At 47.3% G+C, this 22,653-nt stretch overlaps 1 protein-coding gene across 7 annotated transcripts in view; it reads left to right on the forward strand.

Annotated features, from left to right (window-relative positions):
* Positions 1-22,653, forward strand: part of eya4 (EYA transcriptional coactivator and phosphatase 4) — a 165,641-nt gene that overhangs the window by 72,887 nt on the left and 70,101 nt on the right. For 5 of the 7 annotated variants that reach the window (XM_055885629.1, XM_055885633.1, XM_055885628.1 and 2 more), the window contains one exon: positions 3,961-4,067. The exons of the other annotated variants lie outside the window; for them this stretch is intronic. In XM_055885629.1, the coding sequence (XP_055741604.1) occupies positions 3,961-4,067 (107 nt within the window). The remainder of the gene's footprint in view (positions 1-3,960; positions 4,068-22,653) is intronic. 7 annotated transcript variants of the gene reach the window in all.

The following is a 22,653-nucleotide window of genomic DNA, read 5'->3' on the forward strand; positions in this document are numbered from 1 at the left end:
GTTGAAAGCCTGTAGTCATTCCTGTCTGTCAGAGGGTTTCAGTCATGTGTGAAAATGCTATCATCCTGCAGCATCCCTCATTGTCATGGCTTCACGCCCGACCGATACACATCCCTCGTTGTCATGGCTTCACGCCAGACCGATACACATCCCTCATTGTCATGGCTTCACGCCAGACCGATACACATCCCTCATTGTCATGGCTTCACGCCAGACTGATACACATCCCTCATTGTCATGGCTTCACGCCAGACCGATACACATCCACATTTATTTGAGGATTCCTCTACTTCTATCTGGACACGACAGACCTGCGGGACTGAGGGTTGACACACACACACACACACACACACACACACACACACACACACACACACACATTTTAAACTATTTTCTCTGAATCCACAAATTACGTTAAGAAGGATTCAAATAATTATAAGGATACAAAATGACCATAACAGCTGAAACATGGCAGTACCTCACCAGTGGTTTTGCTCTGGTCTTACACAGGCCTTCAATGTGAAAGCCCCGTTCCGTAAGTCTATGTACGTGGCCCAGGCTGACAACTTGCACTGACTGTATATCCAAGGCTGTCGGAGTTTGATACGAGGGGCTTGGTATTTAACCTCTACCGAGCACCTACCCCGGGTCCGGGAGCACCCCCCACCCCCCCCACACTGATTAGCATCGCTAGCATAGCGTCACAATTAAATAGTAGCATCTAAATATCATTAAATCACAAGTCCAAGACACCTAATGAAAGATACAGATCCTGTGAATAAAGCCACCATTTCAGATTTTTATAATGTTTTACAGGGAAGACACAATATGTAAATCTATTAGCTAAACACGTTAGCAAAAGACACAATTTTTTTACTCCAACAGTTTTTTCCTGCGTCAGTAGCTATCACTAATTCGACTAAATAAAAATATATATAGCCACTAACCAAGAAACAACTTCATAAGATGACAGTCTGATAACATATTTATGGTATAGCATAGTTTTTTTTTTTAAATGTGCATTTTTCAGGTATAAATCACAGTTCTACATTGCAGCTGCAATCTGAAATAGTGCCGATGCAGCCAGAACAATTACAGAGACCAACGTTATATAACTAATTACTTGTCTTAAAACATTTCAGAAAAAATACACAGCGTACAGACATTGAAAGCCCAACATCTGGTGAATCCAAACAATATTTCAGATTTATTAAATGTTTTATAGCGAAAACAAAATGTAGCGCTAAATTAGCATAGCCACGCCAGCCAGAACCAGCTGGGCGCCCACGACCAGTTCACATGCACGACAGATATATGAAATAACATCGTAAATGGGGTCTTACTATTGCTGATCTTTCATCAGAATGTTGATCAAGGTGTCCTTAGTCCTGATGAGTCGTTCAATCCATTCATAATGGCAACTTTCCCTCTTCATTTAGCATATGTACTGGTCGACTGGCCAAAGTAAAAAAAGTCACAGAACGGAACACGGCAAAACTCCCGAAAAAATTCAAATAATCTGATTAAACTATATTGAAAAAACATACATTAGGATGATATGGTCACATGTATCAAACAAACTTCGAGACGGAGATAGTTTTCATCCGTAACGGCAGCAAAACAGTAGACAATCGCACCTCCAAATCGCGCGATTCAGAGAACCGGAAGTTGTCGGTCACGCCAAAGAAATAGGTCTTATTTCACGTCAGTACAAGATAAACAAAAAATTTCTCCTCTGACGTCCTCTTGACACCCAGAGGAAGACGAATGAAGTGTGTTTCGGGTCATAGGTGGCGTGACCATATATAGGCAGAGCGTTGAAGCGAGCATACACATCTTGCATTCTTCTTCTTGGTCAGGGAAAGTGCTGTCAAATGACTTCTGTTTCACTCAGAGACAAAATTGAAACGGTTTTAGAAACTATAGATTGTTTTCTATCCAATGGTATTAATTATATGCATATAGTAAGAGCAATAATTGAATAAGAGGCAGTTTAATCTGTAGAGGAAATTATGCTAATGCGAAAACAGCACCCCCTGTATTCTCAAGAAGTTCAGCTAGTCAGAAAAAGCTTCATGTACCCATACAATGAGCAGTCCACCTCCAGAATCAGCCCCTCCCTCTGCCCCCCCCCCCCCCCCACCAAACAACAATATCTGTCTTTTTCAGCGTACAAGAAAACACATTAACACATTAACATCAAACCAGGCTCCTCTGATAACAGAATGTTTATGTATGCGTTCTGTTGGTGAGAACACCTGTCCCCCTCACCTGTCCCCCTTCACCTGTCCCCCCTCACCTGTCCCCTCACCTGTCCCCCCTCACCTGTCCCCTCTTACCTGTCCCCGTCACCTGTCCCCTCCCACCTGTCCTCCCTCACCTATCCCCTCTCACCTGTCCTCCCTCACCTATCCCCTCTCACCTGTCCTCCCTCACCTGTCCCATCTCACCTGTCCTCCCTCACCTGTCCTCCCTCACCTGTCCCCCTCCTACCTGTCCCCCTCACCTGTCCTCCCTCACCTGTCCCATCTCACCTGTCCCCCCTCACCTGTCCTCCCTCACCTGTCCCCTCCCACCTGTCCTCCCTCACCTGTCCCCTCTCACCTGTCCCCCCTCACCTGTCCTCCCTCACCTGTCCCCTCTCACATGTCCTCCCTCACCTGTCCCCTCATACCTGTCCTCCCTCCCCTGTTCCCTCTTACCTGTCCCCCCCACCTGTCCCCTCTCACCTGTCCCCTCTCACCTGTCCCCCCTCACCTGTCCCTTCTTACCTGTCCCCGTCACCTGTCCCCTCTCACCTGTCCCCCTCTCCTGTCCTTCCTCACCTGTCCCCCACCACCTGTCCTCCCTTACCTGTCCCCCATCACCTTCCCTCCCTTCACCTGTCCCATCTCACCTGTCCCCCCCACCTATCCCCCTGAACCTGTCCCCTTTTACCCGTCCCTGTCACCTGTCCCCCTCACCTGTCCCCCCCACCTGTCCTCCCTCTCACCTGTCCTCCCCCACCTGTCCCCTCTCACCTGTCCCCCCTCACCTGTCTTCCCTCACCTGTCCCCTCTCACCTGTCCCCCCTACCTGTCCCCTGTAACCTGTCCCCCCTCACCTGTCCCTCCTACCTGTCCCCCCTCACCTGTCCTCCCTCACGAGGACAGGTGAAACGACTTGAGTGTAGCCTTGTACTGTCATAGCTACAGTACAATAACATGGAATTCCACGTGTCCCCTCTCACCTGTACCCCTGCCAGGTTGACAAGGCTGGCATGTCTACCAGTGTATACGTCGTTGCATGAACAGCATGGGCAACAGACTCATTACATTTAACTCAGGGTGTAAAATAGTGTTAGTGTGTCTGTGTGTGTCTGTGTGTGTCTGTGTGTGTCTGTGTGTGTTAGTGTGTCTGTGTGTGTTAGTGTGTCTGTGTGTGTTAGTGTGTCTGTGTGTGTTAGTGTGTCTGTGTGTGTTAGTGTGTCTGTGTGTGTTAGTGTGTCTGTGTGTGTTAGTGTCTGTGTCTGTGTGTGTTAGTGTCTGTGTGTTTTAGTGTGTCTGTGTGTGTTAGCGTGTCTGTGTGTGTTAGTGTCTGTGTGTGTTAGTGTCTGTGTGTGTTAGTGTGTCTGTGTGTGTTAGTGTCTGTGTGTGTTAGTGTGTCTGTGTGTGTTAGTGTGTCTGTGTGTGTTAGTGTCTGTGTCTGTTAGTGTCTGTGTGTGTGTGTGTTAGTGTGTGTTAGTGTCTGTGTGTGTTAGTGTGTCTGTGTGTGTTAGTGTGTGTTAGTGTCTGTGTGTGTTCTGTATTTTGGTTTCAGACTAAATTTATAACATGGCCTGTACTCCCTTTCTCTCTCTTTTCTGTGTGTGTGTGTGTGTGTGTGTGTGTGTGTGTGTGTGTGTGTGTGTGTGTGTGTGTGTGTGTGTGTGTGTGTGTGTGTGTGTGTGTGTGTGTGTGTGCGTGCGTGCGTGCGTGTCAGGCCTATGGAGATGCAAGACCTAGCCAGTCCTCATAACAGTGTGGTGGGCGGAGACTCATCAGGCGCCAAGCTGACAGGTTCCTCTGTCACTACCAACGGAACTGGAGGTGAGAGGGAGGGGGAGATGGGGGAGGGAGAGAGAGAGAGAAAGAAAAGGAGAAAGAGGGAGGGGGAGATGGGGGAGGGAGAGATGGGGAGGGAGAGATGGGGGAGGGGGAGATGGGGGAGGGAGAGATGGGGGAGGGGGAGATGGGGGAGGGAGAGATGGGGGAGGGGGAGATGGGGGAGGGAGAGATGGGGGAGGGGGAGATGGGGGAGGAGGAGATGGGGGAGGGAGAGATGGGGATGGAGAGATGGGGGAGGGGGAGATGGGGGAGGGAGAGAGAGGGAGAAAGAAAAGGAGAAAGAGGGAGGGGGAGATGGGGGAGGGAGAGATGGGGAGGGAGAGATGGGGAGGGGGAGATGGGGGAGGGAGAGATGGGGGAGGGGGAGATGGGGGAGGGAGAGATGGGGGAGGGGGAGATGGGGGAGGAGGAGAGGGGGGAGGGAGAGATGGGGGAGGGAGAGATGGGGAGGGAGAGATGGGGGAGGGGGAGATGGGGGAGGGAGAGATGGGGGAGGGAGAGATGGGGGAGGGGGAGATGGGGGAGGAGGAGATGGGGGAGGGAGAGATGGGGGAGGGGGAGATGGGGGAGGGAGAGAGAGAGAAAGAAAAGGAGAAAGTGAGTTGATGTGGTGGTATTATCAGGAAAATCACTAGCCAGTACTGTAAACCATTCACTAGCCTATACTGTAAACCATTCACTAGCCAGTACTGTAAACCATTCACTAGCCAGTACTATAAACCACTCACTAGCCAGTACTGTAAACCATTCACTAGCCAGTACTGTAAACCACTCACTAGCCAGTACTGTAAACCACTCACTAGCCAGTACTATAAACCATTCACTAGCCAGTGCTGTAAACCATTCACTAGCCAGTACTGTAAACCATTCACTAGCCAGTACTGTAAACCATTCACTAGCCAGTACTATAAACCATTCACTAGCCAGTACTGTAAACCATTCACTAGCCAGTACTATAAACCATTCACTAGCCAGTACTGTAAACCATTCACTAGCCAGTACTGTAAACCATTCGCTAACCAGTACTGTAAACCATTCACTAGCAAGTACTATAAACCATTCACTAGCCAGTACTGTAAACCATTCACTAGTCAGTACTGTAAACCATTCACTAGCCAGTACTGTAAACCATTCACTAGCCAGTACTGTAAACCATTCACTAGCCAGTACTGTAAACCATTCACTAGCCAGTACTGTAAACCATTCACTAGCCAGTACTGTAAACCATTCACTAGCCAGTACTGTAAACCATTCACTAGCCAGTACTGTAAACCATTCACTAGCCAGTACTGTAAACCACTCACTAGCCAGTACTGTAAACCATTCACTAGCCAGTACTGTAAACCACTCACTAGCCAGTACTGTAAACCATTCACTAGTCAGTATTGTAAACCATTCACTAGCCTGTACTGTAAACCATTCACTAACCAGTACTGTAAACCATTCACTAACCAGTACTGTAAACCATTCACTAGCCAGTACTGTAAACCATTCACTAGTCAGTACTGTAAACCATTCACTAGCCTGTACTGTAAACCATTCACTAGTCAGTACTGTAAACCATTCACTAGCCTGTACTGTAAACCATTCACTAACCAGTACTGTAAACCATTCACTAGCCAGTACTGTAAACCATTCACTAGCCAGTACTGTAAACCATTCACTAACCAGTACTGTAAACCATTCACTAGCCAGTACTGTAAACCATTCACTAGCCAGTACTATAAACCATTCACTAACCAGTACTGTAAACCATTCACTAGCCAGTACTGTAAACCATTCACTAACCAGTACTGTAAACCATTCACTAACCAGTACTGTAAACCATTCACTAACCAGTTCTGTAAACCATTCACTAGCCAGTACTGTAAACCATTCACTAACCAGTACTGTAAACCATTCACTAGCCAGTACTGTAAACCATTCACTAGCCAGTACTGTAAACCATTCACTAACCAGTACTGTAAACCATTCACTAGCCAGTACTGTAAACCATTCACTAACCAGTACTGTAAACCATTCACTAACCAGTACTGTAAACCATTCACTAACCAGTACTGTAAACCATTCACTAACCAGTACTGTAAACCATTCACTAACCAGTACTGTAAACCATTCACTAGCCAGTACTGTAAACCATTCACTAGCCTGTACTGTAAACCATTCACTAACCAGTACTGTAAACCATTCACTAGCCAGTACTGTAAACCATTCACTAACCAGTACTGTAAACCATTCACTAGCCAGTACTGTAAACCATTCACTAACCAGTACTGTAAACCATTCACTAGCCAGTACTGTAAACCATTCACTAACCAGTACTGTAAACCATTCACTAACCAGTACTGTAAACCATTCACTAGCCAGTACTGTAAACCATTCACTAACCAGTACTGTAAACCATTCACTAACCAGTACTGTAAACCATTCACTAACCAGTACTGTAAACCATTCACTAACCAGTACTGTAAACCATTCACTAACCAGTACTGTAAACCATTCACTAACCAGTACTGTAAACCATTCACTAACCAGTACTGTAAACCATTCACTAACCAGTACTGTAAACCATTCACTAACCAGTACTGTAAACCATTCACTAACCAGTACTGTAAACCATTTAGAAAGGAAGGTCTAGTAAACACACACAGTCAACAGTCTCTCTGTCTCACACGGATACCTAGAGAGGTGTGATTACTGGACTAAACCCTTGGATATCGTGTATAAACAGAGAGGTGTGATTACTGGACTAAACCTTTGGATATCGTGTATAAACAGAGAGGTGTGATTACTGGACTAAACCCTTGGATATCGTGTATAAACAGAGAGGTGTGATTACTGGACTAAACCTTTGGATATCGTGTATAAACAGAGAGGTGTGATTACTGGACTAAACCCTTGGATATCGTGTATAAACAGAGAGGTGTGATTACTGGACTAAACCTTTGGATATCGTGTATAAACAGAGAGGTGTGATTACTGGACTAAACCTTTGGATATCGTGTATAAACAGAGAGGTGTGATTACTGGACTAAACCCTTGGATATCGTGTATAAACAGAGAGGTGTGATTACTGGACTAAACCCTTGGATATCGTGTATAAACAGAGAGGTGTGATTACTGGACTAAACCCTTGGATATCGTGTATAAACAGAGAGGTGTGATTACTGGACTAAACCCTTGGATATCGTGTATAAACAGAGAGGTGTGATTACTGGACTAAACCTTTGGATATCGTGTATAAACAGAGAGGTGTGATTACTGGACTAAACCTTTGGATATCGTGTATAAACAGAGAGGTGTGATTACTGGACTAAACCTTTGGATATCGTGTATAAACAGAGAGGTGTGATTACTGGACTAAACCTTTGGATATAGTGTATAAACGGAGAGGTGTGATTGGATATCGTGTATAAACAGAGAGTGACGCCCTTCTCTTCTCTCCCACCGACCACTTGGCCGTGTGTGTGTGTGTGTGTGTGTGTGTGGTTTTACTATCCTTGTGGGGACCTGGGGCCTCTGATAAACCAGTAAAACGTTAAGTGTAAATGTGTAAAACGTTTTACTTACGGTTTTACGTACAAAATATTCCCCAAAACCTGCGCGTGCGGCAGTTTTTACACAGAAGTTGTTTTTTGTTTTTTTTAACTGAACTTGACGTAAGAATGTGTTCACTTTCCCGCTAACTTTAGACCACGGGGTACGCTGAGTTTCTATTGGTTGAAGTATTGCGTTCCAAGCAGGCAAGCAGCAAATGGGGGGAATAAGATGGACACGTTTGTTCATGACAAATAACAGGTTACGAACAAGATGACAATCGTTGAGCCGTTAGTGAGTGGAGAGAACGTCCATTTTGTTTCTTTTGCGTCGTAAAATAATTTGAAACAGGCTGTTCATCTGTCGCCTTGAAGGGTGTATGTTTACCACTGTATCTAGGCAACGTGTCAGAGTTCACGGACAGTGTAGCATATAGATTAGAGAGGGGGGGGGGGGGAGACAATGCAAAACATTAAGCCATTTCGAATGATCGGTTTACAAGGTCCACAGCTATTTGCTGTTTGTTTTATGTCTGTCAGAAACGTGTTTTATGTCTGTCAGAAACGTGTTTTATGTCTGTCAGAAACGTGTTTTATGTCTGTCAGAAACGTGATTTATGTCTGTCAGTAACGTGTTTTATGTCTGTCAGAAACGTGTTTTATGTCTGTCAGTAACGTGTTTTATGTCTGTCAGAAACGTGTTTTATGTCTGTCAGAAACGTGTTTTATGTCTGTCAGAAACGTGTTTTATGTCTGTCAGAAACGTGTTTTATGTCTGTCAAACACGTGTTTTATGTCTGTCAGAAACGTGTTTTATGTCTGTCAGAAACGTGTTTTATGTCTGTCAGAAACGTGTTTTATGTCTGTCAGAAAGGTGTTTTATGTCTGTCAGAAACGTGTTTTATGTCTGTCAGAAAGGTGTTTTATGTCTGTCAAACACGTGTTTTATGTCTGTCAGAAACGTGATTTATGTCTTTCAGACAGGCGCCTAAAACAAATGTTACTGCAACAGTAGGAACATTCTGTCGTCAAACCTCCGGAGACGTTTGATTAAGTTTGGCCATTTCTGTTTTCCTTTAGATATACTGGCTTTGACCTCATTTCAAAAAACGTTCCAAAGTGTACAGCAAATAAGGGTGTTATTGTCACCATTAAAAGGTGACTGATGGGGACTTTTACTGGTGGAGATAGTACGTCCCTCCATACGCCCACAGTTTCAGGACCGGTCTCTTATTTATACCGTACATACGTATGTAATGGCGTGCGACAAGTTCATAAATCTCAGTATGTTTATACGGAACTGGGTCACGCAGATATTTAGTGTGACATTTACGCAAATTGTTATAAATGAGGCCCCAGAAGTCCTCATAAGGACAAAAACGGGGAACATGTCAACGTCCTCACAAGGAAAAAGGCTATTTTAAGGTTAGGTATTAGGGTTAGGGATACAATTCGTTAGACTTAGGGTTAGGGGTTATGGAAAATGAGATTTTGAATGGGGATCAATTGATTGGTCCCCGCAAGTATGGTAAAACAAACGTGTGTGTGTGTTTGAGGTGCAGCCCACAGAGCATTGGAAACTATTTCCTCCTCTAGAGCTTTAAAGCATCACGCTCAGTTCTCAACACCACCAAGTCCTGTTCTGTCTGTCTGTCTGTCTGTCTGTCTGTCTGTCTGTCTGTCTCTGTCTCTGTCTCTGTCTCTGTCTCTGTCTCTCTCTCTCTCTCTCTCACTGTCTCTGTCACTGTCTCTCTCTCTCATAGAGATGTGAGAGCGATAGGTGGGTTGAGGAGAGGGAGGAGGAGAGGAGAGGAACAGGAGGATAGAAGAGAAGAATGAGGAGAAGAGAGAGGGAGAGAGAGAGAGCGAACATGGGGGAACGAGAGAGTAGTTAAACACTCTGTTATCACCTCATTGTTGATGACTACAGTATTCAGTCTTTCACTGACATGTAATGGAAAACCTGTAATGTACCACATTCTTCTATAGTCAGTGTGTTTATAACATACACCCTGGTCTCTCCCTATTAAAGGATGCTAGATGATATTAAATGAAATCAAATTTGTCAGTGTTAATGGTTTTAGCAGCCCTTCTGGGCGGGACTAAAGCAACACACACACCACATACCCAACATTCCCTTCACCTGACATCAGCCATCTCATTGGCCAGCAGCGGTCTTCGTGGTATGTGTTCATTACAGCGGGTTTGGGCTGTCTTCCCAGAGGGGATTGATAAAGTTCAGTCGCCTAGCTCTAGGTGTGTCTGGCCTTCCGAGATGTCATTGACGAAGAAAATGAGAAGAAAAACCTAGGAAACACTGTGTATGAAGATTGACTTTCTACAGCTTGTTCTCTCATTGACTTGGGTAGTTTAATAGTTTATTAACCAACTGCCAACAAACGCTTCTGGTAGCCATCGATGATCTCGCTGAACCTTTTTACTGGCAAATTGGACCACTTTTTTGAAGCGAACTAATTTAATGTCCGAGTGGTGTCCTCCACCCACTGCTGGTTTCAGCTCTCGTCGTAGGTTATGGATGTGAACCAGTATCGACCGTACGTAGGCACACATCTGTGGGTAAACCATGCTTGGGATGATTTCCAAGCAAACTGTGAGATTTATCAACATGAGAGTGTGTGTAAATTTACGCACACGACCATGACCACAACCATGACCACAACCACGAGCACAACCATGACCACAACCATGACCACAACCATGACCATGACCACGACCATGACCACGACCACGACCACGACCATGACCACAACCATGACCACAACCATGACCACAACCATGACCACAACCATGACCACAACCATAACTACAACCATGACCACAACCACAACCACAACCATGACCACAACCATGACCACGACCATGACCACAACCACAACCATGACCACAACCACAACCACAACCATGACCACGACCACGACCACGACCACGACCACAACCACAACCACAACCACAACCATGACCACAACCACAACCACAACCATGACCATGACCACGACCACGACCATGACCACAACCATGACCACAACCATGACCACAACCATGACCACAACCATGACCACAACCATGACCACAACCACAACCACAACCACAACCATGACCACAACCACAACCACAACCATGACCATGACCACGACCACGACCATGACCACAACCATGACCACAACCATGACCACAACCATGACCACAACCATGACCACAACCATGACCACAACCATGACCACAACCATAACTACAACCATGACCACAACCATGACCACAACCATGACCACAACCACGACCACAACCATGACCACAACCACGACCACAACCATGACCACAACCACGACCACAACCATAACCACAACCACGACCACAACCATAACTACAACCATGACCACAACCATAACTGCAACCATGACCACAACCACAACCACGACCATGACCACAACCACAACCATGACCATGACCACAACCATAACCACGACCACAACCATAACCATTACCATGACCACAACCATGACCACAACCATGACCACGACCATGACCACAACCATAACCACGACCACAACCATAACCATTACCATGACCATAACCACAACCATAACCATAACCACAACCATGACCACAACCACAACCATGACCACAACCATGACCATGACCACAACCACAACCATGACCACAACCATGACCATAACCACAACCATGACCACAACCATAACCACGACCACAACCATAACCATTACCATGACCATAACCACAACCACAACCATAACCACAACCATAACTACAACCATGACCACAACCATGACCACAACCATGACCACAACCACAACCACAACCATAACCACAACCACAACCATGACCACAACCATGACCACAACCACAACCACGACCACAACCATAACCACAACCATGACCACAACCATAACCACAACCATGACCATAACCACGACCACAACCATAACCACAACCATGACCACAACCATAACCACAACCATGACCACAACCACAACCACAACCATAACCACAACCATGACCACAACTACAACCATGACCACAACCATGACCACAACCATAACTACAACCATGACCACGACCATGACCACAACCACGACCACAACTACAACCATGACCACGACCATGACCACAACCATGACCACAACCACAACCACAACCATAACCACAACCATGACCACAACTACAACCATGACCACAACCATGACCACAACCATAACTACAACCATGACCACAACCATGACCACAACTACAACCATAACTACAACCATGACCACAACCACGACCACAACCATGACCACAACCATGACCACAACCACGACCACAACCATGACCACAACCATAACTACAACCATGACCACAACCATGACCACAACCATAACCATGACCACAACCATGACCATGACCACAACCATAACTACAACCACAACCATAACTACAACCATGACCATAACCATGACCACAACCATGACCATGACCACAACCATAACTACAACCACAACCATAACTACAACCATGACCACAACCATGACCATGACCACAACCATGACCACAACCATGACCACAACCATGACCATAACCACAACCATAACCACAACCATAACTACAACCATGACCACGACCATGACCATAACCATGACCACAACCATGACCATGACCACAACCATAACTACAACCATGACCACGACCACAACCATGACCACAACCACGACCATAACCATGACCACAACCATGACCATGACCACAACCATAACTACAACCATGACCACGACCACAACCATGACCACAACCACGACCATAACCATGACCACAACCATGACCATGACCACAACCATAACTACAACCATGACCATAACTACAACCATGACCACAACCACGACCATAACCATGACCACAACCATGACCACAACCATAACTACAACCATGACCACAACCACGACCACAACCATGACCACAACCACAACCACAACCATGACCACAACTATGACCACAACCACAACCACAACCATGACCATAACCATGACCATAACCACAACCATAACTACAACCATGACCACAACCATGACCACAACCATGACCACAACCATAACCACGACCACAACCATGACCATAACTACAACCATGACCACAACCATGACCACAACCATGACCACAACCACAACCATGACCATAACCATGACCATAACCACAACCATAACTACAACCACGACCACAACCATGACCACAACCATGACCACAACCATAACCACGACCACAACCACAACCATGACCACAACCATGACCACAACCATAACTACATCCATGACCACAACCACGACCACAACCATGACCACAACCACAACCATAACTACAACCATGACCACAACAATGACCACAACCATGACCACAACCATGACCACAACCACGACCATGACCATGACCACAACCATGACCACGACCACAACCATAACTACAACCATGACCACAACCATGACCACAACCACGACCATGACCATGACCACAACCATGACCACAACCATGACCACAACCATGACCACAACCATGACCACAACCATGACCACAACCATAACCACAAGTACAACCATGACCACAACCATGACCACAACCATAACTACAACCATGACCACAACCACAACCATGACCACAACCATGACCACGACCATGACCACAACCACAACCATGACCACAACCATGACCACAACCATGACCACAACCATGACCACAACCATGACCACAACCATGACTACAACCATGACCACAACCACGACCACAACCACAACCACAACCATGACCACAACCATAACTACAACCATGACTACAACCACAACCATGACCACAACCATGACCACAACCATGACCACAACCACGACCACAACCATAACCACAACCACGACCACAACCATAACTGCAACCATGACCACAACCACGACCACGACCATGACCACAACCATAACCACGACCACAACCATAACCATTACCATGACCATAACCACAACCATAACCATAACCACAACCATGACCACAACCACAACCATGACCACAACCATGACCATGACCACAACCACAACCATGACCACAACCATGACCATAACCACAACCATGACCACAACCATAACCACGACCACAACCATAACCATTACCATGACCATAACCACAACCACAACCATAACCACAACCATAACTACAACCATGACCACAACCACAACCACAACCATGACCACAACCATGACCATGACCACAACCACAACCATGACCACAACCATGACCATAACCACAACCATGACCACAACCATGACCACAACCACAACCATGACCATAACCACAACCATGACCACAACCATAACCACAACTACAACCATGACCACAACCACAACCATGACCACAACCACAACCACGACCACAACCATAACCACAACCATGACCACAACCATAACCACAACCATGACCATAACCACGACCACAACCATAACCACAACCATGACCACAACCATAACCACAACCATGACCACAACCACAACCACAACCATAACCACAACCATGACCACAACTACAACCATGACCACAACCATGACCACAACCATAACTACAACCATGACCACGACCATGACCACAACCACGACCACAACTACAACCATGACCACAACCACGACCACAACCATAACCACAACCATGACCACAACCACAACCATAACCACAACCATGACCACAACCACAACCATAACCACAACCATGACCACAACTACAACCATGACCACAACCACGACCACAACTACAACCATAACCACAACCATGACCACAACCATAACTACAACCATGACCACAACCACGACCACAACCATGACCACAACCATAACTACAACCACAACCACAACCATGACCACAACCATGACCACAACCACAACCATAACTACAACCATGACCACAACCACAACCATGACCACAACCACGACCACAACCACGACCACAACCATGACCACAACCATGACCACAACCACGACCACAACCATGACCACAACCATAACTACAACCATGACCACAACCATGACCACAACCATAACCACAACCACAACCATAACCACAACCATAACCACAACCATGACCACAACCATAACTACAACCATGACCACAACCATGACCACAACCATGACCATGACCACAACCATAACTACAACCACAACCATAACTACAACCATGACCATGACCACAACCATGACCACAACCATGACCACAACCATGACCATAACCACAACCATAACCACAACCATAACTACAACCATGACCACGACCATGACCATGACCATGACCACAACCATAACTACAACCATGACCACGACCACAACCATGACCACAACCACGACCATAACCATGACCACAACCATGACCATGACCACAACCATAACTACAACCATGACCACGACCACAACCATGACCACAACCACGACCATAACCATGACCACAACCATGACCATGACCACAACCATAACTACAACCATGACCATAACTACAACCATGACCACAACCATGACCACAACCATAACTACAACCATGACCACAACCACGACCACAACCATAACCACAACCACAACCATGACCACAACTATGACCACAACCACAACCACAACCATGACCATAACCATGACCATAACCACAACCATAACTACAACCATGACCACAACCATGACCACAACCATGACCACAACCATAACCACGACCACAACCATGACCATAACTACAACCATGACCACAACCATGACCACAACCATGACCACAACCACAACCATGACCATAACCATGACCATAACCACAACCATAACTACAACCACGACCACAACCATGACCACAACCATGACCACAACCATAACCACGACCACAACCACAACCATGACCACAACCATGACCACAACCATAACTACATCCATGACCACAACCACGACCACAACCATGACCACAACCACAACCATAACTACAACCATGACCACAACAATGACCACAACCATGACCACAACCATGACCACAACCACGACCATGACCATGACCACAACCATGACCACGACCACAACCATAACTACAACCATGACCACAACCATGACCACAACCACGACCATGACCATGACCACAACCATGACCACAACCATGACCACAACCATGACCACAACCATGACCACAACCATAACCACAAGTACAACCATGACCACAACCATGACCACAACCACGACCACAACCATAACCACAAGTACAACCATGACCACAACCACGACCACAACCATAACTACAACCATGACCACAACCACGACCACAACCATGACCACAACCACGACTACAACCATGACCACAACCACGACCACAACCATGACCACAACTACGACCACAACCATGACCACAACCATGATACCAGTAGAGATGATACCGCTAGGATCGGGATGATACCAGTAGAGATGATACCGCTAAGACCTGGATGATACCAGTAGAGATGATACCACTAGGACCGGGATGATACCAGTAGAGATGATACCGCTAGGACCGGGATGATACCAGTAGAGATGATACCGCTAGGACCGGGATGATACCAGTAGAGATGATACCGCTAGGACCGGGATGATACCAGTAGAGATGATACCGCTAGGACCTGGATGATACCAGTAGAGATGATACCACTAGGAACTGGATGATACCAGTAGAGATGATACCGCTAGGACCGGGATGATACCAGTAGAGATGATACCACTAGGACCGGGATGATACCAGTAGAGATGATACCGCTAGGACTGGGATGATACCAGTGGGGCCGGAATGATACCACTAGGACCGGGATGATACCAGTAGAGATGATACCGCTAGAACCGGGATGATACCAGTAGAGATGATACCGCTAGGACCTGGATGATACCAGTAGAGATGATACCACTAGGACCGGGATGATACCAGTAGAGATGATACCGCTAGGACCTGGATGATACCAGTAGAGATGATACCACTAGGACCGGGATGATACCAGTAGATGATACCAGTAGAGATGATACCACTAGGACCGGGATGATACCAGTAGAGATGATACCACTAGGACCGGGATGATACCAGTAGAGATGATACCGCTAGGACCGTGATGATACCAGTAGAGATGATACCACTAGGACCTGGATGATACCAGTAGAGATGATACCGCTAGCACCGGGATGATACCAGTAGAGATGATACCACTAGGACCGGGATGATACCAGTAGAGATGATACCGCTAGGACTGGGATGATACCAGTGGGGCCGGATTGATACCACTAGGACCGGGATGATACCAGTAGAGATGATACCGCTAGGACCGGGATGATATCAGTAGAGATGATACCGCTAGGACCGGGATGATATCAGTAGAGATGATACCGCTAGGACCGGGATGATATCAGTAGAGATGATACCACTAGGACCGGGATGATACCAGTAGAGATGATACCGCTAGGACCGGGATGATACCAGTAGAGATGATACCGCTAGGACCGGGATGTTACCAGTAGAGATGATACCACTAGGACCGGGATGATACCAGTAGAGATGATACCGCTAGGATCGGGATGATACCAGTAGATGATACCAGTAGAGATGATACCGCTAGGACTGGGATGATACCAGTAGAGATGATACCGCTAGGACCGGGATGATACCAGTAGAGATTATACCACTAGGACCGGGATGATACCAGTAGAGATGATACCGCTAGGACCGGGATGATACCAGTATAGATGATACCACTAGGACCGGGATGATACCAGTAGAGATGATACCAGTAGAGATGATACCGCTAGGACCGGGATGATACCAGTAGATGATACCAGTAGAGATGATACCGCTAGGACCGGGATGATACCAGTAGAGATGATACCGCTAGGACCGGGATGATACCAGTAGATGATACCAGTAGAGATGATACCGCTAGGACCGGGATGATACCAGTAGAGATGATACCGCTAGGACCGGGATGATACCAGTAGAGATGATACCACTAGGACCGGGATGATACCAGTAGAGATGATACCACTAGGACCGGGATGATACCAGTAGAGATGATACCACTAGGACCGGGATGAAACAAGTAGAGATGATACTGCTAGGACCGGGATGATACCAGTAGAGATGAAACCACTAGGGTCGGGATGATACCAGTAGAGATGATACCACTAGGACCGGGATGATACAAGTAGAGATGATACCGCTAGGACCGGGATGATACCAGTAGAGATGATACCGCTAGGACCGGGATGATATCAGTAGAGATGATACCGCTAGGACCGGGATGATACCAGTAGAGATGATACCGCTAGAACCGGGATGATATAATTAGAGATGATACCGCTAGGACCGGGATGATACCAGTAGAGATGATACCGCTAGGACCGGGATGATACCAGTAGAGATGATACCACTAGGACCGGGATGATACAAGTAGAGATGATACCGCTAGGACCGGGATGATACCACTAGGGCCGGGATGATACCATTAGGGCCGGGATGATACCACTAGGGCCGGGATGAAACCACTAAGACCGGGATGATACCACTAGGGCCGGGATGATACCACTAAGGCCGGGATGATACCACTAGGGCCGGGATGATACCACTAGGGCTTGGATGATACCACTAGGGCCGGGATGATACCACTAGGGCCGGGATGATACCACTAGGGCCGGGATGATACCACTAAGGCCGGAATGATACCACTAAGGCCGGGATGATACCACTTAGGCCGGGATGATACCACTAGGGCCGGGATGATACCACTAGGGCCGGGATGATACCACTAGGGCCTGGATGATACCACTAGGGCCTGGATGAAACCACTAGGGCCGGGATGATACCACTAGGGACGGGATGATACCACTAGGGCCGGGATGATACCACTAAGGCCGGGATGATACCACTAGGGCCGGGATGATACCACTAGGGCCGGGATGATACCACGGGCCGGGATGATACCACTAGGGCCGGGATGATACCACTACGGCCGGGATGAAAACACTAGGGCCTGGATGATACCAGTAGAGATGATACTGCTAGGACCGTGATGATACCAGTAGAGATGATACCGCTAGGACCGGGATGATACCAGTAGAGATGATACCGCTAGGACCGGGATGATACCAGTAGAGATGATACCGCTATGACCTGGATGATACCAGTAGAGATGATACCGCTAGGACCGGGATGATATCAGTAGAGATGATACCACTAGGACCGGGATGATACCAGTAGAGATGATACCGCTAGGACCGGGATGATACCAGTAGAGATGATACCGCTAGGACCGGGATGTTACCAGTAGAGATGATACCACTAGGACCGGGATGATACCAGTAGAGATGATACCGCTAGGATCGGGATGATACCAGTAGATGATACCAGTAGAGATGATACCGCTAGGACTGGGATGATACCAGTAGAGATTATACCACTAGGACCGGGATGATACCAGTAGAGATGATACCGCTAGGACCGGGATGATACCAGTATAGATGATACCACTAGGACCGGGATGATACCAGTAGAGATGATACCAGTAGAGATGATACCGCTAGGACCGGGATGATACCAGTAGATGATACCAGTAGAGATGATACCGCTAGGACCGGGATGATACCAGTAGAGATGATACCGCTAGGACCGGGATGATACCAGTAGAGATGATACCGCTAGGACCGGGATGTTACCAGTAGAGATCATACCGCTAGGACCGGGATGATACCAGTAGAGATGATACCGCTAGGATCGGGATGATACCAGTAGATGATACCAGTAGAGATGATACCGCTAGGACTGGGATGATACCAGTAGAGATGATACCGCTAGGACCGGGATGATACCAGTAGAGATTATACCACTAGGACCGGGATGATACCAGTAGAGATGATACCACTAGGACCGGGATGATACCAGTAGAGATGATACCAGTAGAGATGATACCGCTAGGACCGGGATGATACCAGTAGAGATGATACCAGTAGAGATGATACCGCTAGGACCGGGATGATACCAGTAGATGATACCAGTAGAGATGATACCACTAGGACCGGGATGATACCAGTAGATGATACCAGTAGAGATGATACCGCTAGGACCGGGATGATACCACTAGGGCCGGGATGATACCACTAGGGCCGGGATGATACCACTAGGGCCGGGATGATACCACTACGGCCGGGATGAAACCACTAGGGCCTGGATGATACCAGTAGAGATGATACTGCTAGGACCGTGATGATACCAGTAGAGATGATACCACTAGGACCGGGATGATACCACTAGGACCGGGATGATACCAGTAGAGATGATACCGCTAGGACCGGGATGATACCAGTAGAGATGATACCGCTAGGACCGTGATGATACCAGTAGAGATGATACCACTAGGACCGGGATGATACCAGTAGAGATGATACCACTAGGACCGGGATGATACCAGTAGAGATGATACCGCTAGGACCTGGATGATACCAGTAGAGATGATACCGCTAGGACCGGGATGATACCAGTAGAGATGATACCGCTAGGACCGGGATGATATCAGTAGAGATGATACCGCTAGGACCGGGATGATATCAGTAGAGATGATACCACTAGGACCGGGATGATACCAGTAGAGATGATACCGCTAGGACCGGGATGATACCAGTAGAGATGATACCGCTAGGACCGGGATGTTACCAGTAGAGATGATACCACTAGGACCGGGATGATACCAGTAGAGATGATACCGCTAGGATCGGGATGATACCAGTAGATGATACCAGTAGAGATGATACCGCTAGGACTGGGATGATACCAGTAGAGATGATACCGCTAGGACCGGGATGATACCAGTAGAGATTATACCACTAGGACCGGGATGATACCAGTAGAGATGATACCGCTAGGACCGGGATGATACCAGTAGATGATACCAGTAGAGATGATACCACTAGGACCGGGATGATACCAGTAGATGATACCAGTAGAGATGATACCGCTAGGACCGGGATGATACCAGTAGAGATGATACCGCTAGGACCGGGATGATACCAGTAGAGATGATACCACTAGGACCGGGATGATACCAGTAGAGATGATACCACTAGGACCGGGATGATACCAGTAGAGATGAAACCACTAGGACCGGGATGATACAAGTAGAGATGATACTGCTAGGACCGGGATGATACCAGTAGAGATGAAACCACTAGGGTCGGGATGATACCAGTAGAGATGATACCACTAGGACCGGGATGATACAAGTAGAGATGATACCGCTAGGACCGGGATGATACCAGTAGAGATGATACCGCTAGGACCGGGATGATATCAGTAGAGATGATACCGCTAGGACCGGGATGATACCAGTAGAGATGATGCCGCTAGAACCGGGATGATATAATTAGAGATGATACCGCTAGGACCGGGATGATACCAGTAGAGATGATACCGCTAGGACCGGGATGATACCAGTAGAGATGATACCACTAGGACCGGGATGATACAAGTAGAGATGATACCGCTAGGACCGGGATGATACCACTAGGGCCGGGATGATACCATTAGGGCCGGGATGATACCACTAGGGCCGGGATGATACCACTAGGGCCGGGATGATACCACTAGGGCCTGGATGATACCACTAGGGCCGGGATGATACCACTAGGGACGGGATGATACCACTAGGGACGGGATGATACCACTAGGGCCGGGATACCACTAAGGCCGGGATGATACCACTAGGGCCGGGATGATACCACTAGGGCCGGGATGATACCACTAGGGCCGGGATGATACCACTAGGGCCGGGATGATACCACTACGGCCGGGATGAAACCACTAGGGCCTGGATGATACCAGTAGAGATGATACTGCTAGGACCGTGATGATACCAGTAGAGATGATACCGCTAGGACCGGGATGATACCAGTAGAGATGATACCGCTAGGACCGGGATGATACCAGTAGAGATGATACCGCTAGGACCTGGATGATACCAGTAGAGATGATACCGCTAGGACCGGGATGATATCAGTAGAGATGATACCACTAGGACCGGGATGATACCAGTAGAGATGATACCGCTAGGACCGGGATGATACCAGTAGAGATGATACCGCTAGGACCGGGATGTTACCAGTAGAGATGATACCACTAGGACCGGGATGATACCAGTAGAGATGATACCGCTAGGATCGGGATGATACCAGTAGATGATACCAGTAGAGATGATACCGCTAGGACTGGGATGATACCAGTAGAGATGATACCGCTAGGACCGGGATGATACCAGTAGAGATTATACCACTAGGACCGGGATGATACCAGTAGAGATGATACCGCTAGGACCGGGATGATACCAGTATAGATGATACCACTAGGACCGGGATGATACCAGTAGAGATGATACCAGTAGAGATGATACCGCTAGGACCGGGATGATACCAGTAGATGATACCAGTAGAGATGATACCGCTAGGACTGGGATGTTACCAGTAGAGATGATACCACTAGGACCGGGATGATACCAGTAGAGATGATACCACTAGGACCGGGATGATACCAGTAGATGATACCAGTAGAGATGATACCGCTAGGACCGGGATGATACCAGTAGAGATGATACCGCTAGGACCGGGATGATACCAGTAGAGATGATACCACTAGGACCGGGATGATACCAGTAGAGATGATACCACTAGGACCTGGATGATACCAGTAGAGATGATACCACTAGGACCGGGATGTTACCAGTAGAGATGATACCACTAGGACCGGGATGATACCAGTAGAGATGATACCACTAGGACCTGGATGATACCAGTAGAGATGATACCGCTAGGACCGGGATGATACCAGTAGAGATGATACCGCTAGGACCTGGATGATACCAGTAGAGATGATACCACTAGGACCGGGATGTTACCAGTGGAGATGATACCGCTAGGACCGGGATGATACCAGTAGAGATGATACTGCTAGGACCGGGATGATACCAGTAGAGATGAAACCACTAGGGTCGGGAT

Source organism: Salvelinus fontinalis, chromosome 27 (genome assembly GCF_029448725.1).
Source record: "Salvelinus fontinalis isolate EN_2023a chromosome 27, ASM2944872v1, whole genome shotgun sequence".
In the NCBI taxonomy this organism is placed as follows: domain Eukaryota; kingdom Metazoa; phylum Chordata; class Actinopteri; order Salmoniformes; family Salmonidae; genus Salvelinus; species Salvelinus fontinalis.